This window comes from Camelus dromedarius, chromosome 10, assembly GCF_036321535.1.
Source record: "Camelus dromedarius isolate mCamDro1 chromosome 10, mCamDro1.pat, whole genome shotgun sequence".
Taxonomy (NCBI): Eukaryota; Metazoa; Chordata; class Mammalia; order Artiodactyla; family Camelidae; genus Camelus; species Camelus dromedarius.
The window spans coordinates 14,775,121-14,800,792 of record NC_087445.1 but is presented as its reverse complement, the minus strand read 5'-3'; the positions used below and the strand labels follow the sequence as shown (position 1 = coordinate 14,800,792).

At 40.3% G+C, this 25,672-nt stretch overlaps 1 protein-coding gene across 2 annotated transcripts in view; it reads left to right on the top strand.

The window, feature by feature from the left end:
* The first annotated feature begins 343 nt into the window (after positions 1-343).
* Positions 344-25,672, top strand: part of TEK (TEK receptor tyrosine kinase) — a 90,750-nt gene continuing 65,421 nt past the window's right edge. The window contains exon 1 of one of the 2 annotated variants that reach the window (XM_031449587.2): positions 344-1,192. In XM_031449587.2, the coding sequence (XP_031305447.1) occupies positions 1,141-1,192 (52 nt within the window). In that variant the 5' untranslated portion in view covers positions 344-1,140. The remainder of the gene's footprint in view (positions 1,193-25,672) is intronic. The other variant, XM_010985500.3, reaches the window with a different exon arrangement.

Here is a 25,672-nt window from a genome sequence, read left to right as displayed (position 1 = left end):
TTGGCTCTGTATTCTAAAGTCATAATTCGTATTTTGGTGAAATTATCATCTGGATAAGTTTCGGGTCTCTGATCTCACTACAGGTATGGTTTCCCCAGAGGCTGTTTTCCTTTTGGCCTAGGTACCCTCTCTACTCTTAGGAATCATTTTTATCTCACTCTAATCACTTATAGTATTTGGGTTTTACACAGGCTAGTTTTAAAATTTTGGATATAATTTGCTTTAAAAAATATCTTGGCCAGTAACCAGGAAATCCCTTTTAGTATGACTAAAACCCTTCTGTGCCAAGTTCTTTAAGAAATCAGACCGTCTTCAGCTAAATTGTTAATAAAAAATTAACTCTATAGCCAGTAGCATGGATCTCTTTGGGCTCTTGGCCAACAAATAAGCCATCTGTGTGAATAAAAACAGGCTAACAGTTTTGGACTCTGGTCTCTGTGGCCACATTGAGCACTGACCTCACTGGTAATTACCCAAATGAATTGTTCTGGAGGTTGTGTTCTCTCATCACGAAAACTCCTTTTCCCAATGCAAACCATGTGGGTTAAAACAAGAAAACAGAAGCCAAAACTCCTCCCCATACCCAAAAGCCCCTTCTGTCAGGATTCTCATTTAAACCTGGGAGAGCTGTGAGAGGGCTGAGAACGGCTGGCCATCAGCGCATACCATACAGAGGCGGAGGGCTTGTTTTTCTCAGTTTCCCGCCTAGGAGAGGATACCCCTATTGTTTCTGAAAGTGCTGACCAGGACCCACACTTCCAACAAAAATTCCTCTACCCCTGCCACAGCAGCAAAAGCAGCAGCAGCAGAAGCAACGGTAATAGATAAGTGTTTTGATGAATTGCAAGATGGACAGGGCTCACAGTTCCCCCAGCCCTGCTGATACCAAATGCCTTTAAGATACAGCCTTTCCCATCCTAATCTACAAAGGAAACAGGAAAAAGGAACTTAAAACTCCCTGTGCTCAGACAGAAATTAGACTGTTACAGCCGGCTTCTGTGCTGTTCCTTCTTGCCTCTGACTTGTAAACAAGACCTAGTAGAACATGCGAATGGAAAGTCACAAACCTCTGGGTGTTTGAAAGGCTCCTTGGGACCTCATGCACATCTGCAGAAACTGGATGGAGAGATTTGGGGAAGCATGGACTCTTTAGCTGGCTTAGTTCTCTATGGAGTCAGCCTGCTCCTTTCAGGTAAGGTTTGGCTTTATTATTTTATTTTATTACTTTTTTTTTTTTTAACAGTTAGTGATTCTGGGGTCTCTCACCAGCACTTAGTGCTGGTTAACAAGGGGCATCTGCGGCACAGGCACTGTGTCTCTGACTCTCCATTTAATGTCTATAACGATTGACGTGGAAAGTCCTTGTGGTGTGAGCTGATTTTTCTAGTTTCTCTTCTGGATTATTGCCCCATGTGTTACCACAGACTCGGTGAGGACTGATTAGGTCACGTTAGTTGAAGAGACACGCTAACTGTGGTGCATTATTTTACTGTTCCTCATTCTGGATAGTTTTCTTATTTGGTAAAAAAGCAAAACCTGGCTTTACCTAATTCAAAGAAAATCTTCAGTGATTGAAAAAAAAATCAAATTTATGCTGAGAATTTTGGGGACCCAGTTGAGGCATTGTACAATCGTCATTTTAAATGAGAACAAAAATTCTTCTCTATGAAGATTTTATATTTGCATCCTATTTTAATCAAAGTAGTCAAATGCTCCGATTTTTGTTTTTTTTTTTAGAGTTGGGGTCAGGGAGATTAGGGCTATATAGTTTTTGTTTTATTTTTAAAAGTGTTTAGTGTACAGTAATTCATAACGTCTTTATTGGCCCAATAAAATGAAAGTTGAGGCAGTTACTCAGATCACTGGGCACAGAAGAGTATCAATATCGGTTGTGGGTTTAAGCAATGGTTGGCCCGAACGTGTTTAGATTTAGTGTGTCTGGCTCAGACTCTGGATGGCGGCATGCCTCATAGTTCATTCACCCTATGGGATGCCTGTGAAAGTGGTGTCAAAATACGAAATATAAATCACAACTAGAATGGCCATCGATCTATCCTCTTCAGTCTGAAAGCACTCTAATTATTATAGTGAAAATAGAATTGATATAGGAAATGAATTTGGGGAAATTTACTGAACTTAGCAGTGTGGGAATTTGATCCAAGTATACATAAGCATCTGGTATATTTTATATTTTTATGTGTTTGAAATATTATTAAATATTTTTAAAATTAATCCAGTAAAGTAACAGAATTGCATGTAAAATTTGTTTATAGCTCTTCAGTTTGTTTTCTACAATCAATTACATTGAGGATTTAATAATATTTTCAAGACTAAGAATGTGTAATGCAAATTGCTGAAAGTGAAAGATTATCTGAGATAGTTTCAGTACTTATGTAGAAATTGTTTATGTTAACATAGAAATAATGCTGGTCCTCTGATAATATGCGTCTTTAAATCAAATAATTATCATAATTCAATTTTTGGTTTGTTTTTTTTCTGTGTTACATATTTACCAGTGGCATGAAATCTGGAACTGGTTCTACACCAGGGATTATAGTAATGCAAAGCCCAGGGGTCTACAGTTGCTCTGAAATACTTTTCAGGTTAAATAATACACACACACGCACACAAACTGTTTTAACTCATTTTTTTTTTCTGCAAAGTGACTTATGTTATGGCACTTTGCCATATAGGCTTAAAAACACTGTCATAAAATCAAACCAAAAAATTATGTGGCACAATAGTTACTCTGTGTCTACACCTTAGTTACCTGAAAGTACAGCACTAAGTTCAGCAGGGAGAAGGCTGAGGAGAGGAGTTTCTTGCTCTTGTTGAAAAGGAAGGGTAACACCAGCAAGGCTGGTTTCTGGAGTGGGTCTGTTGTGCTAAATCCTAACTTATATTTCCCATCTCAGCCTCCATGAACATAAATACCAAAGGCTTGATAGTTGCAATAACAAGGATCCAGCACGATTATGTCTACAGGCATAGGATCCCATTCTTCAAATCTGACTGCCCTGGTAGACTACAGTAATGGAGCAAGGGGCTCATGGTTTATGGATTTATCTCCCTAGTCCAGTGGGTTTTACTGACTCCTTTTTTTCTGAACAAATAGAACTGAAAAAGGTCACATTGCTTCAGTGAAGGTGGCTCTGGGTGGCAGATGCTGACCCATGAGAGGGTTGGAGGAGGTATGTAGTTTTTAGGAGGTTTCCCTTAAAATCCTTCTAGATTCTGGTTCATTCCCCTCCCAATTGAGAATCATGGCCAATATCAGCTTACAAGCAAGTTCTAAAAATGATACTAGATTTTCCCTACTCTCCCATTCCTCAGCAAACCAAACTGCTCTCTCTAAAGATTTGTACCTACAGAAAAACAAAATAAAACAAATCGCTCTTTGTGCTTTATCATACTATGTTCTTTGTGATCAACACTGATCCAGTGCAAAGTCTCTAGTAGCATGCCTTCATGCCTCTTTCCTGTCTTATTTGACATTTTAAGTAACAACCTGGATTCAGAGATACTGGTTATCTTGTTTTAAGTAGCAGAGAAAATTGAGTTGTAAAGAAAGTGGTCCAGATGGAACCTACTGAATTAGTGCTGGCCTTGGAAGGCTAGCATCAAGTCTGAGTAATCAAGGGTAGAAGTCTAGAAGCTGGGTTCAGAGACACACCTGGGAATTATTCCCAGAGGGAGGAGTTTTGCTTCCTTCACAGATGCTCCCTCTTAAGCATTGTCTTTATTGGGAGGTCTCAGCTTTTCCTTTTCAGCTCTACCCTGGAAGAGCTTCCTGTAAGAGTCTAGTTCTTCTAAGACATTCCTCCAAGAGGGAAGGAATCTTTCAAGTTGGTCTCAGAAGACCATGTTGTATCCTCTGGGGGTTTCAGATGGGTGGGCTTCAAAGTTTTCTGACATCAGTTTATCTCCTATGGCTTTATTCCTAGAAAGATATGTGTGTGATTGTGTCACCAGCTTATTCCTTGTAGATGGCTTTTTGTTTGGAGCACAGAATCAGGATTCAGATAGATTTATCTATGCTAGAAGAGTGGACCAAACCCAAGAGATACCACTTCAAAATAGATAAATGTCAAGTTCTGTGTTTGGGTTTAATAAATAAATTATGTATGTTCCAGGTGAGAGAGACCTGGTTTATTGAAAGTTCTAGTGAATGACATCCAAGTTTTGGTAATACACAAAATTCATAGGAGCCAACACATGCTTTCCTTGCTAAAAAGGTAATACATAAGTTGTAATAGTTTGCATTAGTAAAAATAGAAGGTCCAAATTAGAGATGGTAATCAATCTACTACTACTCAGAGTATACCCATTAAACACTGAAAATACTAAGAAATTTGACAGCAAACATAGTAGACAAACAGGAATGTAAGTGCTTTAGAAACCTTGTCATACGGTAACTTGGAGTCAGGAGAGAAGAGATAAAGGAGCAGCATTTTTATGGGTTTCCACATAGAAGAAACCATAGATTGACATTGTATTTTGCCAAGTCTAGGATCCAGGCATGGAGGGAGTTGCGCAAAAGAGTTTGGCTTTACTGATGGAAGCCTTCTAAACCCTGGATCACCATGCCCATAAGGAGTGAGCTCCCACACTAGGGAGGGTTGAGGTGTAGGTTGCATGATCAGCAATCTTTAGGAATGTGAAAAGAGGATCCTTTTCATTATCTATGACTCCTTACTGATCACTTAGGTAGATAGGGTTCTGAAAAAGCATCAAGATCTTTGCCCAGTGAAATCAAACTGGATGTGTTTCCTGAATGTGGACCTAGATATGGTTGCTTTACACAGAATTGTAATTCGGCCAACATGCTTTATGAGAAGAAGAAGCACATGTCCTTGTGCTATGATGATTCTCTTTTGAAGCCACTGCTCTGTGAGGCTGATGTGAAGCTCATCAAGGCTGCAGGAGAAGGAGTTAAGACTATGGATTGTGAAGTCACCTAAGGTTAACCTCAAATTGGATGACCATGGGCAAGTTGATTCCTCTAGAGCATGGTTTTCTCACTTTTTATATTTGAAAGTACCTTTTTCCCAGAGTTGCTATAAGCATCAAGTATGATAATGCAAGTAAAGTACTTTGCCAGTAAGAACTCTCTTAGTAAATGAAGCTGGTGGAATCAAAAGAGAAGTGTTGCTATGAGGACCCCTGTGCTAGTTCAAGACCAATCTAATCTTTTCCAGGTGTAGGGGAGTCACTACTCATAGAGGCAATCTCTTTCTAAAAGACCTCAACACAATCCAGTTCCCCAGATTTTGTGCTGGTCACTCCCAACTTGACCAGCCGAAACACTTGGCCTGCTGTCTGGTGCTGTCCCTCACCCACCCCTGCTCATGGCTCTTCTACTTCATCCAGCCCATCGCCACAATCTATGCCTGCTTTCCACTTGGCTCTTGTTCAAGCTGTTCCATCCATTTAGAAATGACATTCTCCATGGTCACTCTGGAAACAGAATTCAACTCAGTTTACCTCGGCCCCCTCTTCCTCATGATGTTCTTTCCCTTAATTTTGAATTCCCTTCCCACACAGGCTGTGTCTTTGAGCTTTGGGCACATAGATTTAGCCCAGTTAACCTCTAAAAATCTTTGACGACAGTTATTATTTCCTTTTTATTCTCCATAGTGTGTGTATTTAATGTTCAGTAATCTTTATTAAATGGTGTTTAATATGCCATAGTAAGAAACTTTTGGTATGTCACAGCAGACCTGAAAGAAAGAGGGAGAAGGATTGTTGTAGAAAGGGTTTTTAAACATTGAAATAATAATACAGTAAACAACAACAACAACAGAAATAATCAATTTCATATACATTGCAAGTGGTATTCATTCATATCTTAAGTTGGCTTATGTTAAATATTTGCTGTAAATAAGATCAAAAGGAAAAATCCCTTTCTTGCCTTAGGTGTGAAACAAAAAGATATACTTATGAAAGTGGGTTTAACCAGATCTTTATAATTACCTTATATAAGGTATTGTACAGTTATTGAACATTACTTTAAAGATATGCATAGTTTTTATTCAGTAGACATTTATTGAGTTATTGCTTGCCTATAATTCCTTCATTCATTTGTTTACTCAACTATCATTTCAGTCAGTGAAGACATATTAAAGACTTACTTTGCACCAAGTACTGTACTAGATACCAGGAATTCAAAAAAGGATGAATTATTTTTCTCGCTTTGCTAAACTCACATTTTAGTAGGAAAGATGAATATAGGCAGATTAAATTATATAATAGGGATATCTACAAAATCTAGCTTTTTAAGAACTATAAAAATTTTTATTGGCTCCAGTAATACAAAATGCAACTTTAAAATCCAGATTAAACGTAAATGTTTAGATGTCTAAAAACAAATAATGTCAACTTTATTACTTGCTAAATTTAGTATACATTGTAACATTTGAAAATAATCTGTAGGTTAGATTTTCCTCACTTTGCAAAACCTAAGTAGTAATAAATATTGCCAAAAAGTATGGCTAATGTAGTTATGAGTTACCCATGGCCGAATGATTTTAAAATGAAGAAAATGAAAAGGAAAGAAAGAACTTCCCATCTGAGGGAGTAGAGGGTGTGAAACAGCAGGGCAAGCTTGAGGAAGCTGAGTAAGGCTGGAACGTAGGGAGGAGGTGGTGAATTAGGGTTGGGTTCAGGTCAGGAAGGGCCTTATAGCCATTTTAAGTCATTTGTACCTCTTTCTGTACATGTGGAAATTTAGTAGGGTGTTTGTTCTGTCATATCTGATTCATGTCTTGGAAAATTGACTCTGTTAATAGTGTGGAGCCGGGATTGACGTGGCAGAGACTGTAGGCCTGGACCAGTCTGCCTTCCTAACAGTCCAGGCAGGAAGGCTTGGGTGAAGAGGGGGATGGAGAGTGTTTAGAAGGTGAAACTGTCGGTCTTGGTCTTTGGTCATGTATTGGAGGTTGTGATAAAGGCAAGTGATAAGCATTGCTCCAGGCTTCTGCTTTGGGAAATGGTGGTGTCATTCACTGTGCTGGGAAACATGGCAGAAGGAACTGATTGGTGATGGGCTGGGATGAAGTAGATAATTATTTAGTACATGATAATTTTGAGTTTCCATGTAAAAGGGATATTTAGCAAAATTTGGCTCCCTGAGTTTGAAGCTCAGAAGAGGAGGATTGGGCAAGGGATTGAGACATAGAAATCTTTGTTTATGGTAAGTAAAGCCACGGACGTGGATATGTACCAAGATTGAAGTGATGGGAAGAGAAAGAGGAGATAGCCAGGATTCTGGAAAGAAATAGTCGGGGGTTGGTAGGAGAAGAAACCCAGTCACATTCCTTTCCGGGGATTTCAGAGAATTGTTGTGATGGCTAAGGAAGGAGAGAGGTTCAAGAAGGGGGCGGTGAAATGCGGGCAGCAGAGTGACAGCCTGTGGGCCTGGCCTGCGGGCACCGGACTGCAGGTGTGTTGTTTCACAGAGAGCCAGCTGTACTGATAGCATTACTGAACCAGAACTGGAAGGGATGTTAGAAGATCAGCTGGCATCACTCCCAGCCTTCAGGAAAGGGAATGTCTAATGTTGCCTCCCTTATTTCTGGAATTTTAAACTGATAACCCAATTCCCACCACTCTAGCCAGACTATTCCTTAACTCGCATCACACATGCAGAATGTTTTTTGGATCCAGCGGTGCCTGCTCTCCTCTGCATCCCTCACCCACTGCCTCCTTTTGTCCCTTCGGGAATCTGACCATCCTTCTCCCTGTGTTCCTTCCCAGAGGCTGCGGGGGCAGGTGTGGAGACATGGATCTGCCGGATGGGCAGAGTCCTGACTCTTTTCAGCACAGCTGTTGATGAGAGACAGTGCCTTCCCACTGCCTTGCACTGCGTGTCTAACATGGTACACACGTAACAAAGAGAGGGAGAAAACCTAATGGTGAGCCGAAGGAGCCCACCAGACAACTGGCTGGAGGCATCGTGGGTGGCTGCTGTTGGCTCTCTACTTGTCACAGCCCCTTGCCCGGGACTTGACCAGTGAGGTGTGTGTGGCGGTCCCACCCATCTCAGCAGATCTGTCAGCTTTCCCGCTTTTGTTAGTGGGTGATATCATGCTTCCTGGGGGGAGCGCTGGAAGACAATGCTCGGCCACTTTCCTCCAGATACAATAGGCGGAGTCAGGAAGGCAGTATTGACATTGCTGGGGCCGGGGAGGCACTCACTGCTCTGCGGCCGTCAGATGGTGAACCAACTTAACCTTGGCACACAGGGGCTGGGTTGTGCAAGGCGTCTGGCTCCGGAGCCAAAGGGGACTCCACCCTGGGGACAGGAGTGCTTTAGACATCTGGGAGACTGGGATGGGCTTTGAATTCCGATCCCCGTGTCAAAAACAACCACAAAGTTCTATTCGTATCAGGAATAACAAAAATGACCACCACAGACTGAATGCCTCAATGGGCCAAGTGTTTAATATGATTCTTAATATCTCATAAGAATCCTGCACAATTGGTATTATTATTTTTTAGTAGATGGTGCAGCTGAAGCTCACAAAGTTTAAGTGACTTGACTAAGGTTAAGGTGTAGTGGAAATTCATTATTTTGGACTGCCTAACATTCCTATTTTTCGACAGCTGACTTGCTTTCCCTCCATTGATGGGACTGCCAATCATTGATCAGAGTGTACTGTCCATCTGACAATAGCAGCTGGTTCAGATGGAGGGTGCATGACCCAGCAGGGCTAGGTAGACTCTTCTCTGGGAATTTACGAGCAAGATGTTCTCTTTCCTCAGTAGGGACACTACACCTGGAGCCACCAGCTTCCCTGGGCATTTGATGGAAGCTAGTCTTTGGCAGGAGAGAATGAGGACAGTAACAGAGAGAACAGAGCCCAGACAGGTACTCAGAAATTATTTGAGCCCTGGGTCCAGTGGTTTTAGATCAGAGACCCAGCCCTGCCCTTTCCAGTTATGGAAGCCAGTTGCCTTTATTTGCTTGTGTTATTGAGTTGTTCTCTGTCTCTTGAAGATGAATAGTCCTGAGTGACCACACATGATCTCAGTAGGAATGATGGATACAAGAATTAAACTGGGAATGAGTGGAACCCAAATCCTGGGCTCTTTTAAACACTTTCCTGTTCTGCCTCCAGCTAGTGTTTCATGGTTACTTCAGACTGGTTCCCAGAAAATGAGGCTGATCACAGTACTTATTCATGTAGTTTGGGGAGAAGATTTCAAAAGATACCACTAAAAAATACTTTGTATCATATGGGTACACATTGAGCACTCAATAAAAATCCAATATTCTTGGTTGCTTACTTATAAACAAAACTGGAGGCACTTATATCACTTTCTACCAGTCTTTTCAAAGCACATCTCCACCTATGAGGGCAGGAACTCATACTCTGTGTCAGCTGCAGCTCCCTGACTTCCCTTGCTGCAACTTAACATTGGTACCCTAAGCCTGTCTTTGTCTTAGGGACAAGGAGAGAAAAATTTAGAGCTGTATGTTCTTGGGATTTTGCTAAAAATCTGGAATATCAGGTGGGGGATTTCCTTCCCATGGCCCTACGAGCTGGCAAGATGGTACTCCCTAGTTTTCTCCTGCCAGCACCCAGTTGCCTCTTTTCTCAGGTCTTGACCAAATAGAGGCTCTAGGATGCTTTGCCCTAAATTGTTCCCACCTCATTTATCCCAAACCTATTAACTCCTAGTTCTTGAAAATTTACGGTGGAATTGTCAGTTCTAAGTGCAGTGTGCCTCACTTTAGACCAAGCTCATTACTAGATTTTTGGACCCCCTCCTGGAGGAGTGCACGTGTGTGGGTATGTGTGTGACAATAGCCCTGCCCCTATTTCGCCACCGCCTTTCCTTTCATTCCTCCTCCTCTTAGTCTCAGTTCCTGTTTGTGTCTAACACCTCTTGAATCTGGAAAGCACTTTCTAATTTTGGGGGGTTGATTTAAATACCCGCCTGTTTTACTTTTTATTGCTACCCCTTCAGGATCAAAGAGCAGGGGGTTGGTGGTAGATGGTTGCTGGTCAGCAGCATTTCAGGAGCCAGTCTTTGTCTACCTCACCAGGCTCCTATGATTCTCAGTCCCTCAGGCTCTGTTGCAGGTGTATAACAGTCATTCTAGGATCTTTGTGGTTTCCAAACCTACACTTTCAGGCCTTTGAGTATGCAGAGCCTCTGCCCTGAATGCCCTCTTCAGTTTCTCTTCTTCACCTGTCTGACTTATTCATGCTTTGAGGTTTATTTTAGGTGTCATTTCTTCTAAGAAGTCTTCCCAAAACTTCTTGCATGGATTAGGGCCCTTCCTTAGCCTGGATCCAAAAATGTGGCCTGAAGCAAAGGCATACGTGCAGGTAGATTATGTGGGAAGTGATCCCGGGAGCAAGAGTGAGGGGAATGGAAGCATACCAGCATGTGTTATCACACTGGCCATTGCTACAAATGCCTAGTGCTCCAGATCTTCTGAGGAGCCTTCTAAAATGAGACTCAGAACTATTCACCTGCAAAGGAAAAGGAAAGGCATTCATCCATTGCTCTCCTCTGCTCTGTTCAAGGGTCATATAGATGTAAGAAGCTAATAAGTTACTGCTGGTGTCCTATGCTGTTGTGCCAGAGAAAGTCCCAGGGGAGGAAAGGAGATACCCTCCCGTGGGCTCTGGGTGAGCTACTTTGAGATTATACCTGTTCAAAGCTGGTGGAGGCCTGCTCAGAGGTGGCTGCAGAAGCAGCTGGAGCAAGAGCTGGGATGGGGAAGATTTGCTTTGGTGCCCAAGAGGCACTGGTTACAGACACCCCTGTATTTGCCTTTGCCATAGTACTTAGAATATTAAATTACACTTTACAGTTTACTTGATGGTTTGTCCACTAGGCTATGGACTGTGTTTGGCATTTCAGGACTCTCAGCACCAGCCATAGTATACTGGTTGGCAGAGAAATGCTTTAGTAAATGGTTTTGCATTAGATTAAATGTTCTGACCTAGTGCTTCCCTGAGTGTGTTACAAATACTACTGCTGGCCCGAAAGATGATTTTATATGGTGCTTGGAAAAATATTCTTAATGTTGATATTTATTTGTTTGTATAGATATGTGTATAGGTATTGTATCAATCGTATAATTTCATGACTATTTTGGCATGATATGAAACTAAGGAAAAAAGATGAGTTAATTTAAAGAGAATGGCTAATAGAATAACTGTATAGGTCTTATGGTGACTGAGCAAGAATCATGCAAATGATGTATACATTAATACAGATTGAGAGACACTGTTCTAACAGATTGAGCGAATCAGTCCTTTTTAGAACTCTGTATGTGTGTGTTCAAATAACAAATAGAAAAGGGAGGAGGGTATAGTTTACTGGTAGAGTGTGTGTTTAGCATGCACAAGGTCCTGGGTTCAATCCCCAGTAACTCCATTAAAATAAATAAATAAACCTAGTTACCTCCCCTCCCCAATAAATAAATAAAAATACTTTAAAAAAAAAAAGAAGGATCATAATAGCACCTACCTCTGGGGGTTTTTTGGGGGTGGGATTAAATGAATTTGTTCATGTACACCATTTAGAACAATACTTAAGCTTAGAAAACATAAGGTAAATATTAAGATTGTTACTAATTTTATCCACCCCCCCAATCACCATTCATGTGTGATAAAGGGTTTTGGGGCTCTGTGCCACCAGAGTGGCTATGGAAGAGATAGGGTTGACTTGATAAAATTGTCTCAGCATCTGCCATTCTCCATCGGTAGAAAGGGCTCAAAGGAGTGACCTTCTGAAGATCCCCCCAGATCACTCATTTACAAACTCTTTTCTTTCTCTCATACATGCTTTTAAGGCCCCCAGCAGTGTGGGCTTGCTTTGTGCTGCCTGGTTCTCCAGTCCCCTTCCCACTGTGTCACTCACACCCAGAGTCAGCAGTGCTTTCCACACAAACCATCTGCCAAGAGGTGTGGATCTGGAGCCAGAAGCACACAACAGCTGCAGAAGCTAAGCCATATTCCACGGCCTCTAGTTATCTCACAACAGTCCTGGACACAGCCCTGACCAGTGAGTGACTCTAGATTACATAAACTGTCAGCAGAATGTGATTCCAATGTGAGTAATATGTGAATTCTGCCAGCTGCTTCTGAAATCAAACAAAAAACTGTGTTGTTGCCAGCCGGGGAAAAAAAATTGCTATTGATTGCATCACTGTCTTCCCATTTTGGCTGGGGATAGCCAGTGACTCCGGCTAACTTCTGCTAGAGGCCCTTCTTCTCCCCTTGAGGTCACTTTCTGATGGAACTCATGACTTGGAACCCCCACCAAGACCACCTTTCACCTTAACCAGGTAGTGTTATGAGCACAGACTCTGGTCACATATGAATCTGGGCTGGAGCCCCATTCAACAATATGATAGCTGTGTGACCTTGGGCAAGTCATTTCACCTTCCTATAGATTGGAGATACTAATGTTACCCACACTAAAGAGTTGTGAGGATTACATGATATAAGTAGGTCAAATGCTTAGCAAATTTCAGTTCATAAAAAATGCTCAATAAATACTAGCTTTCATTATTTCCGCTGTCTCCCTGTGCTACTAGCTATTGCTCCTAAGAGCATCCTGTCTCCAGGAAGCTGTATAAGTGTTACTCTGTTCCATTCCATCCCATCTCAACATATCTCATTCTTCCCTAGCCCATTCTATTCTGTAAATATTTTTTTGAGCCCCTACTCTGCTCAGCACTGGGTCAGCAGATACAAAGATGAATAAGATAGAATCCATGCTGCTGTGGAAGTTGCTGCTGGAGTGTGAGCTGCAGATAAACATATAGTAGATTCTTGTCACTCATAGTAATTATATTCTATAAACCACCCACATTGGGTTAGAATTCTACAAGTCTTAACATTTTGGTCAACTAACCAATACATAACCCTGTTTTGTGTGTGTTTTTGTTTTAAAGACAAATCATTTCATACATATGGCAGATTCATTCACATGGAACTCGTAGCCAACAGTCCTCAAACTCTAGCCTGAACCAAGCTTATCTAGCACATACTTTTTTCTAAGGCACATCATAGTTTTCTTGGCCTTAGGAACACTAGACAGCATTTCAACACTATGCGTGGAGGCCATTTTAAATGGTGAAATTGCCAACAGAAAGCACAAAAACGTGGAAAAGTGGCGCCTAATAAACTGTAGAAAGGACACTGGTTTACAGTATGAGCTGGGTAGAGCGATGCCTTTTTTCATCTCCGTTGGGAACAGATGCATCTGAGGACACAGGGTTTCCCTGCTTTGCACATTAATTCAAATGACTGAGAAGGCACCATGAGTATCAGTTTTGAGGTTACAAATAAACTGTAGGTAAATTCACAGATATAGAATCAACCAGTAATGAGGATAGACTGTTCATACAAATGACTAAACAACTCAGACTGCAATTAAGTGTCCGCAAAAGTACAGGGCCAGCACAGGAGAGAGTAATGGATTCAGTCTGGGACATTCAGAATCCTGTAACTAGAATAGACTTTCAAATGCTGAAGAGTGTTCCTGGCAGCAGGCAGTAGAGATGGAAGCATGGCAGGGTAAAAGCCTGTGGCTCGGTGCAACCAGATTGGGGCTTATGGGTGGAGGGATTTCTGCCTCTCTACTGTACTCTGGAGCTCAGATTTGACTGGATGGCCTTAAGTAGGCCCCTTCTCACCCACATCCATTTTGTTACCCCAAAGGGGAAAGGAAAAGACCTCAGTTCTTATCTTACCCAAAAAATAAGGATTCATATGGGAGATGAAAGCATTGTGTAGTGAAGGATTTTAAAGATTTTGTTAGCAAAGGGAAAGTACACCTCCAAGAATGGGAGGAAGGCTGATCCAAGGGTGGATAGCAATGGTCTTTGTCTCTTCTCTTATACCCTAGTTTAGAAGTAGTCTCTTGACTGATTGACAGCTCTTGCCTCTGGAGTGCTTAGTCATGCTCGTCCCCTTTTGTGCCAGTCCTTACCCATGATGCACACAGAAAAACCCATGGGGGACATAAACCACAATGCTAATTATATTACAGTAAGCATTGGGTCATGTCCAGTTAGGTCCTAGTCACTACCATGCAGTCATGGCCGTTGGGTTCTAACCGGTTTCTTGCTGGCACTCAGAGGAAGTAAAGCCCCTTTATGCTGAAGGTGGGCATACCACCATCTTCTGGAACATCCTCCCTCTCCTCCACCTATCTGCCCAGTGCCCCCGCTTGTCTACCTTCCTAACAATTTAGAAGCAAGACTCAACACTCTGTAATGTCAGCAAGTAACAGTTTTTGGTGGGTCAAAGGAGAAGGTGACTTGTGTTGTATAGCGTGCAAAACTTAGTAAATTCATGAGTGGATGTCTCTCTGTTCCTCTGGCTTAATTCCTCTCCAGCTCCCAGCCACCTCCTTTCTCCTTCCTGCCTCCCACTGCCTCTACTATTCCAGGTAATTCTTTCTCTACCACTCACATTCACCACTCTGCAAAACAAAAGCCAGCTAGGTATCCAGCCCCCTCTCCTCTGGAATCCTAGCAGGGGCACAGTGTTGTTACTCAAGCAAGGCTCTCGGGAGTTTTCACTCCACTCTCCATTCCCCACTTCAAGGGGCCAAATATTCACCTGGTAAAATGTGTCCTCTGTATTTTGGCATAAGCAATAAAGAAGTACAAGTTCCTAGATGAGTTACCACTCCCTAGTCTCTGCCTTTGCTGGTTATTCCTGACAGAATAAGTATTTTCTCATCTTGGGCACGTGATCCATGGTTTCCACAGCTTTTAAAGAGCCTAGTCCAGGCCCTAGCCACACTACATATTCAATAAACTAATAGATTTCCACTAATCTGATGATTTTGGGAAAAGATACATTTTTGTAATATTTTCCTCCACAAAACTGAGAGGTAATTTTAATTATTGTAGTTTTCTTCCATATTTCACAGCAAGGTTATGTAATTTTCGTCACATTTTTTTCCTAGTAATTCTCATCAAAAATCTTCCAAAATACTGTTTTCTTAACTTAGCAAAATAATTATGAATTTTATCTTAAATAAGGAGTGGGAGGAACAGTTGAGAAAATCCTGGGAAAAAAGAGTAATGTCTTGGGAATAGCTTTACTAGATGTTAAGGCAGAGTATAATACTGTAATAACAGTGGGTTATAGTCTAAGAGAATGGACACACAAATCAACAGACTAAAAAGGCCAGTACCAGACCTAAGTTTATACAAAATTTTAATATCCTATAAAAGACACAGATCAGTGAGGAAAGGAATAATAGTTCTGGGAAAATTAGTTTTCTGTTTGGAAAAAAATAATTGTTTAAAGAAACCCATCCGTTACCATACACCAAAGTAAATTCCAAATGGATTAAAAAGTAAATGTAAAAAACCAAGCCATTAAAAGACAATGGAAGTGAATATTTATTGACTTTTCTTATGGAAAAGGCCTTTTTCAGTTTAAAAACAATGGAAGAAACCACAAAAATAAAAATCAATATATTTAGCTACATAAATATCTTAACTGGTAATCCAACAATAAGCAAAGTTAAAAGGCGAAGAACAAAAGAATAATACATGCAACAAATATGGCATATAAGTGATAAAAGCTTTTTCATAAAAGAAGCTCATTGAAATTGACAGGAAAATATCAAAACATCAATAGAAAAAAGAGAGGAACAAATAATTCACAAAAGGAGAAAATACAGATGACTAATAAGCATGAGAAAAAGTTTACCCTCCTAATTAAAATTAAATCAAAATAAGATACTAGTTTGCTATATCAAGCCAGCAAAGATTGAAAGACAAGTGAGAATACTTAATAATACTTGGTGGGGGTTGATGAAATGTTCACTCTCATGCACTGTAGCTTTTTAGATAGAAACTTGACAACGTAAAGCAAAATGTTAATAATAAGATCTAAAATACTATGGTAAGATTAAGTAAAAATTCGGGATATGAAATTGTATTTGGTTTTTACCCTAGGAAAAATTTATATATGTTGGTTTCCGCAGTTTCTCTCTATGTATGTTCTGAGAAAAAAAGAAAGGGTATGTTAACAAATGTTAATAAGAGTGAAAATGTTCCTTTCTAACCATTTCTTCCTTCTTACTGTATTTGGATAGGCCTGATTGGTGTTTAAAAAAGGATTTCATCATGAGTTTTTTTAAATTTATATTCTGAATATTATAAAAGGACCATTAAATGCTTTATTTTTGTGATTTTAGAGATGCTCTTGGGTGGCGATTTTTATTCTTAAATTATAATCACCCAACAGGATAAAAATAAATATAAAAGGACTCTTTTATCAGAACTGCTGTCTATTTTGAGTGCATAAAATATTTATGACTGTAAAGATATTAATTAATGCCATGTTATTACAGAAAAGAGATTTCAAGAAACAATCTCTTCCTTGGACATTTTTATTGGGACATGCAGATGGCTTATTGAAATAAGACCAAGAAAGACAATGAGAAATATTTCTTTCTCATTATCCCATTGATTTTTAAAGATTGGGAATAAAAACTACTGTACAGATTAAAACTCTGGGTAGTTATTTCAAATTATGGCATTTGCTTTAGCTTCCTTAAAATGTATATTTTTCTGATTGCAAAAATAATTTGTGTTCATGTAGAAATATTTGGATACACAGAAAAAACATTAAAAAAAATTCAGCCTCCAGAGTTAACTAGACACGCTTCTTAACGATATAAGATATATACTCTCTCTGTCTCTTTTTCTCTGTGTGTGTGCGTATATATATGTATATATATTTGTGTATGTATATATGCAGAGAGATAGACACAGATTTGGTTGTTTGGCTTAAATACCTATTAATTATTGTCTTTAAACATAAACCCATTTGTGTAAACTCCCTTTTGTCATGGGAACTGAAAGAGAAAAATAAAGGTTTCAACCACAGGATCATTGACCATTATCCAGAAGGGACCTTGTGGAAAGTGAAGTCACGTTGCTAATCCAGGTCTTCTGATGCTGCCATATTATAATCAAATAATGCCTGAAACAAATTCTGTCCTCTTATACCTAGACTTCCTCACATCACTTAGACTTAACCCTGAGGGATAGAGTGAGGATTCAGGGACATGTGAGGGATGAGGGTAAGTATTAGAAATGAGGTTGGAATGTCACATACACACCCTTTGCTAGTATAGAAAAGCTCTTATTTGTTAGTAAAGAAAAGAGTCATGGCTTGTTTTGGGGGTCATGAAATAGCTGGGAATGGCCAAGAATGCCTGATGTCAAAGAGCATCTTTCAACATGACATGACTTCTGGCTAGGTATCTTTAGTTCTACCATCACCATCTTCCTCATCAACCTTAGGAACCACAGTCAACTGAGCTTGAGTAAGGTGAGGGCTGCAGCCCACCGCTGCCCTCCACAGTCTTCCACCATGGCTTCCTTTGTTATTTTAGTGACCATGTGACATGTCCAAACCTGAGAGCCTGTGTTATCAGCCTATTGCTACTCTTTAGTATTTGTACCCAAACTAATGACCTCAATATGCCTGATTTTCTACAAATCTCCCACTAAACCGTAGGCTGGTGACTTTCATACTTGTGTTATAGAGCACTGGGAGTTCCGAGGAAGTGCTTGTGTGGCTGGTGAGGGTGCAGACTATGACTGTTGGTCTCTGGGCTCTATGCCTCTACTTACCCCCAACTTCTACCAGAGTAACTCTGCTTTATTTAGTTAACATATTATCTTCTACATAATATCACATTTGGTAAAAGAATGTCTTTGCTTAAATAAAAGTACGTTAGGGAATTACTGGCATGAGTTGTAGGATTTGCTCTGGCAAAGACAGCCCAGAGCTGGAGTGGTAGACGAGTATCCTGTATGAGGAATTATAGGCTAAGCCAACAGTGGTTCCAAGCACAAGTTTTGAAACTGAAGTATGAGCTGTGGAAAGCGGATTTGTTTCTTCTATTTGCAATAGACTGGAAATCAGATAATCATGCCTGTATGTAAAGGCTGGTAAGAAGTTTGAGAGACTCTTCTAGGAGTAAAGAGGATGCATTTCAAGTCGTGAGCTTTCTAACACTGAGTTTTGCCAGTGTAACGGTGAAGATTGTTTGCTACAGAGCAGAGTTATGGGTGGATGAATTGCATTGATATTAATATTATGTACACTTGAATTAGAGAGTTAACATCATCTCGTTTACTCTGTGAGATTTACTGCCTAAAAACCTCGAGTTCTACAGATCCTTGGGGAAACCGTTGACTGTGTACAACTATTTCCTCCTAAGTTGACCTTTGAGCATTGCTTTCTTTCAAATATTAAAATTCTGAAATTAGCCGAACAGACCTCAACAATCAAGTTTTAATTTCAAGCACACTCAAAAGAGCCAACATTCTGGCTTCCTTAGAATACATTCTACATTATATTCTACATTATACAGTCTAAGAACCAAAGTCAACTTAACCTAGATTTTAACTCTTCTAGGAGCCAAAATTAGCCATTCACATTTTAAAATTCTGATTCCAGGGATTTTGGACTTCAGTTTATAGAGCACATGGTAAATCTTGGTTTCTGGCAGTGACTTTAGACCACAAATGTGTGTCATTCTTAGATGGAGTCAGATTTCATCATTATAGAAACCACAAATTAAAATTTTACAGCCCCTACTAGAAGTCAAGTCCATTTGAAGAGCTAACAAATTAAGAGAACGGAAGCTTTAGCAATGTAGCCCAGAATGCCAGGATTTGGAAGGAATGCAGTTCCCAGTTTCCAGAAACAAATTATACTTATTTCTTGCCCATGTTTGTGTTGCTTCTCTAGTGTGTTACTACATGGGGAAAAAGGACAAAAAAGATACGAAATACATTTTTTAAAGGATCCTTGTCCTACTCCATTATTGTGGTAGTATTCATTAGCTCACTCTTTGGACCTCATTTCCTCTGGATAGAAAATGATACTAAAAATGTTAGCTTTTCCCTGTGATCAGCTCTACATGCAGTATCACGCCTCAGGAAGATCTAGTTGTGACTACTTTGCAGGGGAGCAAACCCCATTTTCTCTTCACTGGTCTCACAGCTTTAGAGAACCATAAATTGTCATGATTATCATCATCGTTTATTGACGGTTCCACGTGTTGCCCCATACATCATTCATAACATTTACAAAAGATTTTTTCATGGTGTGTAGATCTATACATTTATCCATCCTCAGTGAAATGCTTAGAGGTACATATTATCACCTCCATTTTACAGATGACCAATCTGAGCCACGGAAGGCTACAGAACTTATATGTGATCCTGTACTATGTAAGTAGTATGTGACAGATCTGGGATTCATACCCAGCGTGGCTTGATTCCCTCACCTCTGACCACACAGTGCATCGCTCTGCTGCTCAGCCAAGCTAAGCTTCCTGGTGCTCCACTGCAGCGTGGTCTGTTCTGAGATAAATAGAGCCCAGTGCAGGGTACCTGGAGGCATGGGAGCTGGTTTTGACACCTCACTATGATGAAAGATCCTACTTATAAATCCAAGGCTTAATGTGTAGCACACAAGGCACTTGCTTTCCTTTCAAAGAATTCATTTTTTTTTAACGTTTATCTTTTAATTCTCTGTGTACAATACCACCAGCCAGAGATAGCCGCTGTTAACATTTTCTAGATAAGATTGAATTTGATATCTCTCCCTGGGGAATTCAAATGCCCTCCTCCAGATTTCCCCTGTGAATTCCCAGTGCACTTACATTCCCATGATGACCTCCTACACTGAGCTCTGGCTTCAGTTTTGATTTATTTTAACATGTGCACTCCCTTGCTCACTTTTGCCCATGTGGTCTCTGTTGAACTTGGTGTCAGCCTTGACATGGAGCTCAGCCTTTCACTTCAATTAAAAATAAAAAGGGCAACAGTTTTTCTGCATGCAGACAGTCACGTAGGTATAGACAGACACAAGCACAAACAGAGGCACTCAGACAGATAATGCATTTGTGAGTATAATGCACTTAACTCTTGACTTGAGATAAAGATGGGGTTTGTACTGTGGCAAACAATTCCACCACGAGTGCTAGACATGCCTATTTGTTAAAGTCCTTCAGCTGCCAGTCGTATTGCTTGGCCTTTCTTCTCTTTTCTTTTGTGTTACCCATCGGGTTTATGTTAAGTTTATTTATTTATTTATTTATTTATTTATTTATTTATTTATTTATTTATTTACTGAAGTATAATCAGTTACAGTATGTCAATTTCTGGTATACAGCATAATGTCCCAGTCATATATATATATTCATTTTCATATTCTTTTTCATTAAAGTTTATTGCAATATATTGAATGTAGTTCCCTGTGCTATTCAGAAGAAATTTGTTTTTATCTATTTTTTATATAGTAGCCAAAATTTGCCAGTTTTGAACTCCCAATAAATTTATGCATTAATATAGGAAGGCTTATCATCTTTCCAACATTCCTGCTTTTCCACTGAAGGATACAGAACATCTCTCCATGTCTTTAAATCTTTTTTATCTTTTGGTAAAATTTCATAGATGTTTTCATCTAGGTCCTACACATTTCTTGTTGGGCTATTAAGTAATATATTAATACAGTTATGATATACTAAATCATTGTTGCCTTCGAGGGATAAACCCACAGTACCTATAGAAGATGATTCATTTAATAAACTACTGGGCTGATTTGCTAACATTTCATTTGTGATTTTTTTGCTTTTTCACAAGTGAGATAAGGAGTAGTTTTCTTTTTTTAGCTATTTATTTTATGTTAGGTAACACGATTACATTAGCTTAAAAGAATTGGTAGCTTTCTATTTTAAAAAAAATTTTTTTATATTACATAAAATTATCAGCAAAACCAGCTGGCTCTGTAAATTTTTGATGAGATAATTCAGGCTGTATACTTTTTGAGTTTAATTGTAGGAATTTCTTTTTCCTAATCATTTTAAATATATTGTCAAATTTATTAGCTGGCAATTATACATGGGATTTTCTTATGCTTTAAAGCATCTTTTCCACAAGAGCTAGTTTACCTCTTGTTTTACTCTCAGTTTTAGTTTCTAAACAGATTTCAGAGCCTCACTATTACAAATTTTACTCGTACCAAGTACCAGCTCTTGGAATTCTCATTTTTCTGTTTTTAAGTTTATTAATATCATTATTTAGCTTTATTTTTTTCTTTCTCCCTGACTTTGTCTTACTAGTTCTTTTACAAGTATTTCCTGAGTAGAGTTCTTGTTTTTTTTAATGTACATTCATTATCAAGAAAAGTATTTAAACCTATAAATTTGTCTCCCAAAGTAGTTTCAGACTCATTGTAGCACTTTTGAAAGTATGATTGTCATCTTTTATTTTCTATAAATCATGTCTTTTTGGTTATAATTTTTTTGAGAATTCATGATTGTTTAGAACACTGTTTTATGATTTTTCAGGGTTTTTTGTTGTTGTTGTTGTTTAGTGATAAGTTGTCCCTTGATTTATTGCGTGTGGCATGGGGTTGTTTTGTTGCAATTTGGGATTATTGCACAGGCAATTTCTCTTTGTTCGATTTACTTGTGTGTGTGTGTGTGTGTGTGTGTGTGTGTGTGTGTGTGTGTGTCTGTGTGTGTGTCTAGGACAGCATGAGTTACATCACAGCTGATATTCCACTGTGTTGCACTGGTTCATCTGTTCTGACGGTTAGAAGAGTGGAGTAATTCTGTGCTATTTGGTAAATAACTGCTACTTGAGTCTCCCAAGTTCCCCTTGACCTGATATATTGGCTACCTAGGTCCCTCCCTCAGAACCTCTAGACCTCCCAATAATTCAGCAAGTAAAGGGTTAATGTCTGGCCTATTGGGGTCTTTCAGAACATTTTCTGGTGCTCAGATCAGTGTTGATTTTAATTTCATTGGCCCAGGTTACTAAATATTTTTACTATCACCTCTGAGCCATGCCTAGCTTATCTAAGTTGGCAAGTTCTACTCCACATGATTGGTCTAAAAGACCTACAAATATAAAATAGTGCAGGTGATTTCATTTGCCCTTCCACTTGGTATACGAAGTTTGGTCCCTGTTCATGGCTTCTTGTGCTCCAGCTATGACCTCTGTGTTTGGAGATAAATACTTTTTGTGCCGCCTGGTTCTTGAACATCAGCCAACTGCTTTATCCGGTTCTCATCCAAAGCAACAGTGATCTGTTCCAGTGCTGGAGGAAAACCTAGCAGTTACATTTGTGGGTAGTTCATATACATTGTTCCTTCTGCCAAGGATGCCCTTGGCTGGGAAAGGAAAACCTGTAGAGAGTGTGGGGCTAAAGGAACAATAGCACTAAAATTTTGCCGTAGTTCAAGTGAGAGAGAGATTGAGGGTGTGAAAAGGAGTTGAATGTGAGAGATGGTACAGAACTAGAATGGGCAGAAAGTGGTAACTGAATATAAACAGGGAGAGAGAGTTTCTGACGGTAACTCAGTTTTCAAGCATCTGTGATTGGAAAGGTGGAGGCTTGAGAGATAATGAGAGAGGAAAGGTGAAAAAAGGAGACGATACTGAGTTCATTTGAGACATGTCACATTTGAGATGCCTACCTAAGTACCAGGAGGTCTTTTCATAAAATGTGTTGATAGCTAGGAAGAGGTTGAAACAAGAGACCTAGATTTGGAACAATTGATAACTGAAGTCTTGGGAGTTGTGAAAACAGGAATGGAGTCTTCCATAGAACTGGTCAGGCTGTAATCTCTGGGCTAAAGCCATGGCACTTGCTGAGTTTTGGCAAGGAGGGTGAATGGGAAACTAGATCCAACAGAAAAGTGCTATTTTAGATTCATAGTCTTAAGACTCGGAGCACATGCATTTCTACTGGGATGATCAAGGAACTGGGGCAAATGCAGTAAGTACGAAGAAGCTACTGGGCCAAGTTCTTTGTCAGGAACAAGGAAGGCATCACTTCTAATGCTGTTCCGGATGTTTTACAGTTAAGAGCTCATTTAGTCATCATTGTTGCTTATTTTGTCTAAGTCGGTTTCCTCATCTGTGCCATGAGATATAAATGACTAATTCATATGGTCATTGTGAGAATTAAGTAAAACACTGCACTTAAAGTATCTGAAAGGTGTTAGGTACTTAATAAGGTACAGCTCCTATATTACTACTAATAATTTTAAGAATTGTTCATGTGTAATTGACACAGTGTTACTGAAAAACAGAACTAGCAAAAACTTGATAGTGGTGATTTGCAAACTGTGCTCCTTAAAGAAATAGCAGCTCTAGGGAGGTGCCCAAGGGACAGCTTGAAGGTTGAGGGATTGGGTACAAAGCTGGACTCCTGTCTCCCTGTCCAGCCACAGGAAGCATGGTTTTATCTGTTTTAGTTCTCAGATATCGGCCCAAAATTTCATTTACATAAAGGGGACAACTGAAAAATGAGTGATGTTTGAAATGAGTGCAGACCTGAAGGTACAGGGGAAGGAGTCATTCTTGAACCCAGAGTGAAGAGTGGCAAGAGAAGACTTCCACCAGAGCTGTGGCTTCTGTAGATGGCTCAGTGAGGAGGGAGCTGGAGAAATAAACATGCTGACCACCCACGGTCCACCCTCCTGTCTCCTTCTGGAGTCCCTATTAGCTGAACCCGGTAGGACACAGGTAGACTCCATGGCCCCTGAGCTGGGTTCAGGGGTCTGGCGAGTAGCTGGAGAAGGGCACACCTTGTCAAAAGGAAGAGGAGAAGCAAAGCATGGCCTGGATTTAGAAAGTGAGGCTCTTACCCAATGACGTTTACGTTTGTGTACTGAATTTGGTTTGAAAATGGACCCAGCCCACATCCAGAGTAGCTGACTCAATCATTTAATTAAATTGCCTCTTGGCTTTCATGTTTTTGGACTGCTTTCCCTCAAGTGACTGCACAGACAGGCCCTGTCTCCTTGCTGCCAGAACAGTCTACGTAGATCTTGGATTGTCTTCTTGAGAAGATAAAGAAGGAGCCGTTTTCCTAAGCCATTAGTGATAAACGCCCAGGCAGCTGCTGTATGTAGGACTGTGGCCTGTCATGCTGCCATGCCTACTAGATACCGCCTCTGTGCAGTGGTCAGACGCAGCCCCTGCCCTGCAGCTTTTGGGAGGCTCCCCAGGCAAGCCTTGGAGGCTAAGCAAGAGTTAGCCAGTTGAACGTGGGAATAAAAGCAGCACTGGAGGAGGGCTCTGGGAATATAGGTAAGGAGTAAGGCTTGTGCAGATTCCAAGGATGATTCCTTCAGAAGAGCTCCCAACATGTTTGGGGTGATGTCATTGCCACTGGAATAAATGGTGGGACCTGTCAGGGGCCCAAGGAGATGATACTAGAGTTTTTCAAGAACCCTCTCTTAATGAAGACACATCTGTTAGCCCCTCCTGAGACATTCAGGCCTGCAGTTTGATGGGGGAAAACTGACATAAAGTTGAGTTGAAATTCCACCTGGCAAATGTATCTGTAGTTGGGAAGTATACAGGATTTTTTTCTTTTTTGATGGAGAGGAAGGAATATGACCAGACAAGCTGCTTCCCAAATAGGAGACTTCAAATCACAGAAATAATTCACGTAAGGCCCAGGGGACAATAGATACCAGAATTGTAATAAAGGACATCCTAAATTAAATAAGAGGCTGAAGGGTCCCTGAGCCCTCTGTCACTCCTGAACTAAGATCGTGACCCCTTCAGAAGGCAGCACTATGTCCTGCTTGAGAGTAAAGAAAAGCAAAGGATAGGAACTGCACTTTTCATAGGTTTTACACAGACTCACTTTGAAAGACAATGAAGACAATGTAAGAAAGGGTTCTGTGTTCAGGGAGGCCTTTGGGTTAGGTCACTGGTCTTCCCAAGGGTCACCTGGTAAAGCCCATGGAGCAACAGCATGTGTCCATCTCTGAGGAGCCCCCTGATGTCCCAAGGCTGCCGCCACACCACTGAGCTGGTTGTGAAACTGCTTTTCAAGAATCACTTGCATGTGCAGAGAAGCGGTTTCCTGTGAAGGTCAGTCCTGTAAGAAAGGGGCCAAGAATCAAAGGACTTTTGAAGGAAACACAAGGAATCTTCCTTAGCTCCTGATCAGCCTGTTTCCTGCTCATGTGGGTTTGAAGTGTGAGGGAGGTGGTCACACAGCAGGGCACAAAGCCATCAGCCGTTCTTCCTTCTGTAGGGGTCTTAGCTCCAATATGACTTCAAATTTTTAAAAAAAGAAAATAAAATCCTTCCTCTAGGGCTGACACAGACCATAGTTTCGCACAGATTCACTTGATCAAATAGGCTTCATGCCATTACTAACAGCCCTTGATGCAAAAGTCAATGACTGAGGTGTTATTCTCCCCTTTCACAGATGCAGGGAATGAGACAGAACTTCAAGGCCAAAGCTCTTGACTCCTCCACTACCTTGTTGATAGTGCCAGGCAATGAGTAATTCTCAAAATGGTCCCCTGGGCTTAAAATGAAGTACTTTCAATTACTATTGAATTCTTCCAATTCAACTTAAACATATTAAAAATGTGCAGTCTGTCCAACACAGTGCTAGGTGCTGGGAGCTGAAAGTGAACAAAACAGAGTGCTTTTCTTCAGGGAGCTCACTGTCTAAGAAGGGAAATGGACATGTCAGTAATTAATTAGAACACTATCATTAGACTGATTCGTTGTGTGTGCTTTTCTAAGAGAGAAAATTATTTTAAAATTACAAAAGAAGGGGGAGGATAGAGCTCAGTGGTAGAGAGCATGCTTAGCATGCACAAG